Genomic DNA, 10,121 nt, shown 5'->3' with positions numbered 1-10,121 from the left:
CTGAGGAGTAGGTGGGAATTAAACAAACAAAAAACTGCCCATGAATCACAAATGCACACAGAAGTTCTCAGGTATTTGGGAACACTGGGTGATTTTGAAGGACGAGTTACTATGTCTTGTCACACTCTACAACTCCCTGAAAGGAGGTTGTAGCCAGGTGGGTGTCGGTCTCTTCTCCCAGGCAACCAGCAGAAGGACAAGAGGGCACAGGCTTAAGCTGTGCCAGAGGAGGTTTAGGTTGGATATCAGGAAGAAATTTTTTAGAGAGAGAGTAATCTGACATTGGAATGGGCTGCCCAGGGAGGTGGTGGATTCACCATCCCTGGAGGTTTTTAAGATGAGACTGGATGTGACACTTAGTGCCATGGTCTAGTAACCATGGCAGTGTTGGATCAAGGCTTGGACTTGATGATCTCAGGTCTTTTCCAACCCAGTTGATTCTACGATAATTCTATGATTCTATGGATGCTAAAAATTAAAACCAAGTTGGCCAGTTTCCAGTACACAACAATAGCCTTAGATATAATTTCTTGGCCGATGTAGAATCAAACATGGAACCAGGTATCTTAAAAGTGTAACAGAAGAAGCAGAACAATTTGTTTTCATAAATACCTCATACAGTATTTTTCATAAACACTCTTTTATTAATACCTCAGTATTCAAGCTCACCTGTATTTACGTTACTAGATTTCTAAAGAAGAAAAAAAATTATTACCCCCAGCAAACCACCAAACCGTAATGTGTCCATTTCTAGACTTTCCATTTTGACACAAGACTTGTATGGATTCACTTTATAAACAATGAGGCTGTGACCAAGTTTAGTCAGAGCACTCCATGGCCTGTTACATCCTGTTCTCCATTCTAAAACTGGCCCATGTGCTGACTAGGCACATGCACAACTGCCTTCACAGATGCTCTGTCTCATCAGTGCCATTCTTCTGTCAACTAGTTGAAGTAGAAAATAACAGTCAAATTAAGTTAAGCATGTTTTGTTATAGCCAAACATCTCACTTTCTGTAATTTTTATTTCTAATAAAGATTAACAGCAAAGTGCTGATGATCAAGAAATTATCTTAATTATCGGTCTTTGGGAGGATTAGGATTCTTGCGTCTTCTGTGATACCTAGAAGAAAAAAAAGGGTGCAATGAATGCAAAGACTGTGGACAGTCTTTATTTTCCTGATATTTTTGCCCCTAATAAGTGATCTGAGGTTACACATGTAAGCAAAACACAAGATACACAAGCACTACCCATCACCACTCAGTAGATGTCATCTCTGTTGTTTGTGGAATTACATAACGCTACTCATTTCTATTGCTACATCTGCTACAAGCACACAATAATCCAATCAGTTCTACAGCTGAATAGCCACAAAGGCTGCTGTTTATTCTTAATCCTTTGTGTGAAGTTAATTTTATTACATGGTCAGCTTTCCCTTTGGCTAAAATGTTTGCTATAGAACAGACACCTGATGTTTAAAGGAGTTGTGCCAGACTGTGTGTTAAATAGTGTAGTATTTTACAGACAGACTGAAAAACAAATTCTTAACAACAAAAACTGATGCATATTTTCCTCTTAATTATGCACCCTAAAACAAGATAGATCCTGTTTGATCCTCATTAAAGTGACAGCTACCCTTTGGTCATGAAAGTCCTACCATTCCATTCCTTATACCTACTCCCAAAGCACATTAATTACAGTTTTCTGCAGACAATAAACCCAAAGAAATTTGTGTGTGTTATGTCTTCATAGTTATAAAATTAGCAGCTACCAAAATATGTAGTAAGATGGACTGGAAAGGAGTAGCACAAACCAGAATGCTGCTTGTTTCCATTAGTATATCTGAATGTACATAGTTCTTCTTTAAGCTCAGTCATGCATATTTGCAACTTTCTTCCTCAATTTCTGAATACAAGGCACACCAAGGTGCAGTTTTCACCATTTCAAATGAAAAACCTCTACTGCTCTGAAGTCTGAGAATCATCCCATTGAGGGCTTTTTTCGGAAAAGTTGTTAAGGAATAGACAATGCATGTTTCCAAGCTGTATTTGGTTACGTCCATTGAGGGTATTTTACATACTAGATTCTGTTATGTAACTTTAATAAATGACCCAAACCAGTAGCTAACTAGATGGTATGAGAAATTTCAACACTGTGACAAAAGTGGCAAAGGCTATCAAACAAAGGGGCAGTGTTAAAAAGCCCTCATGAAATACAGTCTTCCATTTACACTACATTGCATTTAAAATTTTATGTAACAGTCCACATATCTTGTCTCACATGACTCATCCTAGATTGAATCTGGTCATTAAATTATTCCTGTATTTCCCTTTACTGCCAAAAGGAACAAACATTGAAAAGAAAATACTTACTGTCCCACAGGATACCAGCGATGTTTAGTTGTGTAAAACATTTTGCTGAGCTCTTCAATTGTAGGACCTCTTTTGTTCTTTAGCTCTTTTTCATTCAATCTAGATTTCAAAACTTGATCAAGGTTTTCTTCTTTATTATTCACTGGATCTGGCCGTGGTATGGGCTATAAAAACAGTAATGTATAAGTATGTCCTTTTTCTCTTTTTTTTGAGAAAGTAAAAAAGCCAGGCTACATAAGAGTAAACTGTAATGCTGTCTAACAACTGAAACCAAAGGAATACAGAAAAATGCCTGCAATTGTACAAGCTGCTTACCGCCCCTGCCTGCCCATCCCAAATGAAACCACACCACTGTGGAGCATGTCTAGAAATATCTAATTACCCCAGGTGCTCCAGCTGATTACCCTACCCCTAACACCAGCATTCTTGTCATCATTATTACTGATCTCATTCTTACAATTAACTAGCTGAATCATAAGCTTCAGTTCTACTAATACAGAAGTATCCATATTATTCCTAATTAGAAATTTATTCATAGTGACAATCATTGTTGCTAAAAAGCTTTTAGCTGATGTGTACCTTTGAGAAGAATGTCACTTCCTAATTTTTATGCACCAGCTAAGACAAAGTTGTTTGTTTTCAACTGGAAACCTAACTACTAGCACTATTACAAATATTTTTCCTTGTTTCAGTCTTTTACACCTGTTATTCCTGAGGAACATGCAACTGACAGATTTAAAAATACCAATATATAACTTGCAGGCAAAGAGTGCTAAAAGGTTTTAAGTTTCAATGGAGAATTGTCACATTGGGTACTTCAGCAACATGGCTACCAGATGCAGTATTTTACTAGCACATGAGAACTGGAAGTTCAAACAAGAAGTGTACACTAGAAAAGTTTATCTAGATGTTAAATCACAACACTAGACTTACTTTCATCAATGTAAAGAACACACTCAAAGTACTACTGATAGATAAAAATCACTATTTAAAGGTTTTTTTGGCTTTTAAGAACTCAAGAGTGCTGAATGGAATCTAAAATTTGAGTTGAAAACAGTAGAGGCAGCATTTCTTTATATCCTCTTGCCCAGACAAGAGGCATCTGTGCAGTCAGACATGTGTACTATAACCTGCATTCTGAACATCCTCTCTGAGTAGTTCATAGACAGACACTAGTTTTCTCTGCAGTGCCCAAGTATTTGAGTGCCCTGTTTAATTCTATTTGAGTTACTATGTGCTGTGATATCTGAGTTTTTCTTACTCTGCAACTTTCCCTCAATTCAACTAAGCTCCTCCTTGTGGCGGCAGCTGTATTCATCATTCACTTACTTCATAGATATGTTGATCACATACTAAAAAGTATCTCAGTATTTCAAATTAAAAAAGATGCCCTAAGGACTCAAACCTATGAACTAATAAATGCCTTTACAAGAGTAAGAAATATAAATGTGTACATTTACACATACTTTTGTATGCTCATATGGAATCTCAAGCGAAGGGTGGTAGCAGACAATTGTCTTCAAATCTGATGTCACTGCAAGTTCCACTTTGCTATGAAAATAAAACAAACTTATATTTTTCAGAAATGCTGAACAACTGAGCAGCCCAAGTCCTAAAGAAAACTGGATTTGACCCTGCATTTATGAATTCTTAATAATCTTCTATATAAAATAAGGGTCACAAGTATTTGATCTGAACTTCCAATATTTTGTTCCCCCAGTCATCTTCATCTTTCTTTGTGAATGGAGAGGAAAAAAGAGCTAAAGAAAGTATTAAAAAAAGCTGGAAATATGGGTTGGACAAGAAGTCTTTAATACTTTAATAGTTGCATATACAACTCTAAACAGATGGGGATAATGACCTCTAAGACAACATGCCTTTATAAGAAATATGGCACCTACAATGAAAAAATTGGAAAGAAAGCTCTGTTTGGGGTTCCAACTTCTTTATTTGGTAAAAGATGATGAACAAGATGTCCTACTGAGAATTTCTTTGTAGGAATATGGCTTTTGTCACCTTCCTTCCCCTTTCCATGACACATTAAGCTTCCTAAAACCATGGATGACATGGATTCTGTGTTTCTCACTATATTTGTATCATCTTTTCCCATTTCTACACAAGTTTCCCATGCAGCAGCACAAATATACTGGGACTTTGTCTTAACAATGAGAACCAATGGAAATGACTATTCTAAGCTACTTTTGCTCTTTTGCAAGCAAAACTGCAGGGGTACCGAGGGTCATCAACATGCTGATGTCATTGATATCATCAGAAAGGGTCCTGTGTCATTTTTCATTACACTTATTTTTTGAAATATTAACTTCACTATCATTATTACTATTGGAACCAGTACTTTAGCTAAAATTATGACATATATCCAATACTGGCAGAAAATGACAGCATTATACGACAACTTCATGACAGAGAAAGTAGCCCTGGAATACGCATTACATGAAAAGGCCACACATCAAAGCATGTTTACATACCAGTTGTAGTCTTCAGGGAGAACTGAGTATGTAGATTTATGGCAAGCATGATACACAGCTCCTTCTGCAACAAGAACCCAAGTAAGGAACGCTGATGTAAAATCAAGCAGAGCTGTGCCCATTTAAGAATGTTTATATTTTCAATTTTCATTCTGTTTCAAGTCCTAATCAGGATTATAATCCTACACAGGTCTAGATTAACAAAACCGAAATGCTGTCTAAATAGAAATTCACTTTACTACACAGATTTCTAATGCAATCAAAAAACCCACAGTATCCAGGTACCTATGACCTATACCTACCTTTCCAATTGTATTGTTTTCCTAAGAAAAATCACAGTATGAACAAAATAGCTACAAAGTTATTAGAGAATATTCTTTATATATATATATATATATGCAAAGAACATTACCATATGACTTAGAGGGAAGATCATAATTTCATTCATAGCAACATTATTATCAAAATCAGGGGCTCTGACTGGATATGCAGAGAAATGCTTTCCTCATGAGGACAGCCAACAGTGGGACTGGAGCACAGCAGGTTTGTGCAGTCTCTGTCCTTGGAGAATTCAAAGACTCAGCAAGCCCTGAGCAACCCAATGTGTTTGCAGAACTGACCCTGCTTTAAGGAGGAGCTTGGACCACAAATCACTCAAAGTTCCTTACTCACAGTTTGATTTACATTTTTTTATAGAATCACAGAATCATTTAGATTGGAAAACACTTTTAAGATCAGAGTCCAAATGCAAACCTAGCGTAAAGTATTAAACAGTAACGGTCCCTTACGTAGGAATCATGCTATAGGCATCTTGCCTTCCACAAGTTATTAAGTTATCCTAGTTATGGAGAAGTTGAGTTCTGGTAAATTGTAAATAGTTTGCATTTCTTCCTAAGATTTCTTTCCCTTCCTTGCCCACTAACCTCTAAAATGTAACATGTCCATTATATTTACTCAATTACTGTCTTTTCTACCACCTTTACTATCTCTCCTATGTCTTTCTATTGACAACTAAAACATAGACAAAAATCTAAGAAATAGTACTGTCTGTTTCTACTTATTCTTATAATGTTTATGTTAAGTAATGAGATTTTACTGTAGCCTTTTCTCACCACTTTTTGTAAGTCTAAAAAAATAAATTTAAATCTTCAATGATAATCAGTGGTAAGAGGGGTGGTATTTACAAGCTAATAAGTTAGAGGAATATCCTATATGAACCATGAAAGCTTCAAAAGGAAAAAAAAAAACAGATCAGGACGTCCTTTGATTATTAGCAGAGACCACAGACTATCAGGCTTCACTGTGTTCAAACAGAAAAGTCACTTCCATGCTTCCATTACTTTAAACAGTACAGGACAGAGGCTCTCAAAGAACAAATTTTAATACAGGACTTCTACAATTCATCGCTACTTACTGTGCAGCTGGGCCTGCTTACAGGTTGCTACTGAATGCATCCAAAAGAGGCTGGACCGTGCGGTTCTAAGAGACAATGCCATGCTGACAGCAGAGAGGAAACCAGTCCCGGACTCGATGGAACTCAAAGAGACATGTATCCTTTTTTTCTGCAGAACACTCTTTGAAAGAAACCAGTTTCATAACTGTTCAGGATACAGAAGACTAACAATTAAATTTATTGAATATCTTAAGGATAAATAAAATCTTTGCAATGCATTCTTCATTATTTGTCAACTATTTAGAGTTCCTTATTATTTATGGTACTGGTACCTGCTTTTTTAACAGTCAAAAGCAGTACAAGACTTTATTTACTGAGAGGTAGTCTTTGAAAACATTAACTTTTTAAAAAAGCTTCCAATCTTGGGTCTTCTCACACGTTTTTCTAATGGCACTCACCCACCTAAAATTTGATCCTTCCTTCTGCACACTCCATAGAATTATTCCTGAAACATGTTCTTCTTGTTCACAATGTAAATACCATCACCCAGTATAAAAATAGAAGTACTTATAAATAACACCTGCTGTAGTTAACAAACTGTCTAAATGAAGTCAGATGGTTTCATCCATCTCAAAAGCAATACACCTAAAAACCAAGAAACACCGTTTAGAATACCGTAAATATTACTCCAGAAGCAGAAAGACATGTTTTCATTGTCTACTGAGAAAAAACACCTGCTTCAAAGAGAAACTTAGTAAGATGCTTAAAAAAACACAGCTGGAGACAGTTTAAAGACACGGGACACGTGTGCCAGCAATACGCGGAAACACGAAACCTGGCACTTTTATAATTAAAGAAAATATTTAACTTAAAAAATAAATAAATCAGTAATCCGTCAAAGCAAGCAAAAGAGTACCCGTTATGAAACCCCGAGTGTGACCCTCGGCAGTCCGGCCCCTCCGAAAGCCCAGAGCCTCTCGCCCGGCCCTGCCCGGCGCTCACCTGCGCAGCACCGCCCGCTGCCCGCGCCCGCCCCGCCGGCGGAAGCGGCGCCCGCTCCCGTTCCCGTTCCGGCTCCGACGGCTCCTCCCGCGGCACGACGGGACATGTAGTGCGGGCCGGCCGGCTGGGAGGGCCCGACACCTACAGTGGTACTGATACCGATACCACCTCCCGCTCCTTCCACCCTCAGCGCCACCCTGGCCATGGCCGCAAGCCCCGAGCTGGTTTATAATATGGTGGAGGGGAGGGTAGACCGGGCTGGGCCAGGCCGGGCCACGGGGAGGAACGCGGACTCAGAGTAACAGAATTAGGTTGGAAAAGGCCTCCGAGATCATCGAGTCCAACCTATGACCAATCTGCACTTAGACAACTAGACCGTGGCACAAAGTGTCGTTTCTTGAACGCCTCCAGGGATGGTGACTCCACCACCTCCCTGGGCAGTCCAGTCCAACGCTGACAACCCTTTCAGAGAAGAAATTTCTCCTGATGTTCAACCTGAACCTCCCCTGGCACAGCTGGAGGCCATTTCCTCTCATCCTGTTGTCCACAAAAATGAAATTCGTTAGCCAGTGTGCAACAAGCCAGTAATAACACTGCGGACAACACTGTCACTAGTTGCTTGGCAGAAGGGTCTGCCTCCCATCTGGCTACAACCTCCTTTCAGGTGGTTGTAGAGAGCTCTAAGGTCACGACCAAGGCTCCTCCAGGCACCCCAGTTACCTCAGCCTCTCCTCATAGGATTTACCCTGTAGACCTGTCATGAAACACCTGATGCTTGCCCTCAGTGCTCTCTGGTGGTCCCTGTACTATGTGGGCTTCAGGGGCTCAGAAACCCATAGCAGAGGCACTGGGGCACCCTGGCATCACCAGCAGCTATTCAGCTGGGGAAGAGGGCACAAAGCCTCAGCAAGAGGCAGCAGCAGTACAACTGCTGCCAGTCCCAGGAATGTGCCATAGTCTTATGTTACCTGCAAAACAACCCCCTCTGCTCCCATAATTTGAAGGGACATCTCTAACATTATTGGTTATTTTCACAAGCTTGCGAGCATAGCCTGCTTGCTTTCCGGGTTAAATTACACAACAGCAGCTCCCTCTGTTCAGCCAGCCAAACCCTCGCAGTACCTGTAATACCTTTCCTCAGGGAAGGCCTGAGTTTATGTAGATGAAATAGCATGTTTCCAATATTTAAGGCATGCTGAAAATTCACCTGAATACCCCAGGCACATTGCTGTTCTGAGTCAAAAAGCGTTTCAAAGATAAGATTATATTTACACAACATTGATAAAAGACAAGAAGAAGATACAAAAATCAATTATCTGATCTGCTGTTTTAGTATCTGAAATGGCTCCAGCACTGTAAGCTTTCGAACGTCCATAAAACCTCTCTAATTCACATCTGTAGATTCTGTCTCCATTCCTTTCACAGCATTACTCTTTTAGAGACTCTTAGACTCTTTTAAAAGGCTGCCACCTTTTCTAGACATCTTCAAAACATTGCATCTTTTCTGATCACTGGCTGTGGTACTGCAATTTCATGTCATCATCGGTGGAAGCCTCACAATTTCAGTCACATCTAGCTTGATTCTGTAGCTGCAGAGTTGTAGTTACACTAATAACTTCCAGAAGTATAGCAGAAATATAGCCAGAAATCACTAGTCAATAGCTGATCGTTCCCATTAGCAGCAGCAAAGGTTTCTCTGTGAGTATTTTTCCTTACAGTGGAAGATGGAAGACATCCATTTTGGAGCTTCTTGCAGTATTAGATCATAGAATCAATCCTTAGAAAAAGGGACTAGAGGTGGGCCAAAATGTTTTACATACTACTTGGAGAGATGCAACCAAGGTGGGAGATAACAACTCCACTATAAGACTCCTCCAGATATGTGGAGATCAACTCACTTTGTCATTCCATCAAGTTTCTTGCAGTGTGCAGCTACAAAGGTGTCTGATCTGGCTCAAGCACCAAACAGAAGCAATACAGTTTTACATATCTTCTGTTGTGCACCGGCTCATGATTCCCACAAGGAAGCCCTTGTACTAGGATGAAGGCCACCCTTGGATAAAGGACAGCCTTTTGAAGCTGAATACAAGCAAGACAGTGGACAAATAAAACATGTTTAGGATTTTAAACTCAAGGACAGTGTTGAAAAGAAATTAAATGGTTATAAACTGTGTGAAACAAGTGCGCTCTGGAAATTAAAAGTTAGGAATGAAACTTCATTTAAGGAGTGAGCTTCAGGAATATCTTGTCCATAGGCATAATGGGGATAAACAGAGGTATTTCAAAGTCACTCTCACCAGGAGCAGTTTGTGACAATGACGGACCGGCTCAGGATTCTTGCTTTTCTCCTGGTTGGCTGCAGTGTGACACCCCTGTATGCAAATGCACCTTGCAGTGGTCCCTTAGCACAGAACCCGGTCTGTCATGTGTGCTATGTGTGTGTGTTTGTGTGTGAACCTGAGACACAAGCAGATTAAGCCTTGGTCTAGTTTCCTAGGAAATACTAAATAAACTTAAGGCTTCTCTGACTTGTCTTGGAGGTGGTCATGACTTAGTTGTCATAGCTTCTTTAAAAGATTGCCTAAATACACTGATGATGAGGACTGTGGTTGACACCACTGATTCTTAGAGGCTTTCTCAAATGGATATTGTTCACCCATGCAGGAGACAAAAATTCTTTGGTGTCCAGTGGAAACCCTGAAATTAAATACCTTCGCAACTGGAGATGACTGCAAATCACACCTGTTTCTTTCTGCAGTGTGAGACACTTTTTTTAAAATCTCCTCTATATTGAGCAGCAACTGTTAAAAAAAAATTAAAAACTCGCTAGCCCCTTAAAAATGGTCTCCCAATAAAAACTACTAAAT

At 39.5% G+C, this 10,121-nt stretch overlaps 1 protein-coding gene across 5 annotated transcripts; it reads right to left on the bottom strand.

Moving 5' to 3' along the window:
* Positions 1-621: 621 nt before the first annotated feature.
* Positions 622-7,298, bottom strand: MRPL42 (mitochondrial ribosomal protein L42). 5 transcript variants are annotated; one of them, XM_027679874.1, is made up of 7 exons: positions 7,255-7,298; positions 6,711-6,897; positions 6,274-6,457; positions 4,860-4,923; positions 3,840-3,924; positions 2,374-2,537; positions 622-1,123 (listed from the first exon to the last, which is right to left on the bottom strand). In XM_027679874.1, exons 3-7 carry the CDS (start codon positions 6,353-6,355, stop codon positions 1,078-1,080), a joined length of 441 nt encoding a protein of 146 aa, XP_027535675.1. In that variant the 5' UTR covers positions 6,356-6,457; positions 6,711-6,897; positions 7,255-7,298; the 3' UTR covers positions 622-1,077. The 5 variants fall into 5 exon arrangements, with proteins under 5 accessions (XP_027535675.1, XP_027535677.1, XP_027535674.1 ...); XM_027679876.1 differs by having other exon boundaries at positions 6,274-6,433; XM_027679873.1 differs by having other exon boundaries at positions 6,715-6,897.
* Positions 7,299-10,121: the final 2,823 nt, after the last annotated feature.

Source organism: Neopelma chrysocephalum, unplaced genomic scaffold (genome assembly GCF_003984885.1).
Source record: "Neopelma chrysocephalum unplaced genomic scaffold, ASM398488v2 Primary Assembly neopelma1_59, whole genome shotgun sequence".
Lineage (NCBI taxonomy): Eukaryota > Metazoa > Chordata > Aves > Passeriformes > Pipridae > Neopelma > Neopelma chrysocephalum.
This window is presented reverse-complemented; position numbering and strand designations above follow the sequence as displayed.

Excerpts from the sequence above, each read along its gene's own strand:
- MRPL42 (XM_027679874.1), bottom strand. The coding sequence starts at position 6,355 with ATGGCATTGTCTCTTAGAACCGCACGGTCCAGCCTCTTTTGGATGCAT. Across the intron at positions 4,924-6,273 it reads TAAGCAGGCCCAGCTGCACA|AAGGAGCTGTGTATCATGCT; the intron begins GTAAGTAGCGAT and ends TTCTTGTTGCAG. Across the intron at positions 1,124-2,373 it reads CGCTGGTATCCTGTGGGACA|GTATCACAGAAGACGCAAGA; the intron begins GTAAGTATTTTC and ends TTTTTCTTCTAG.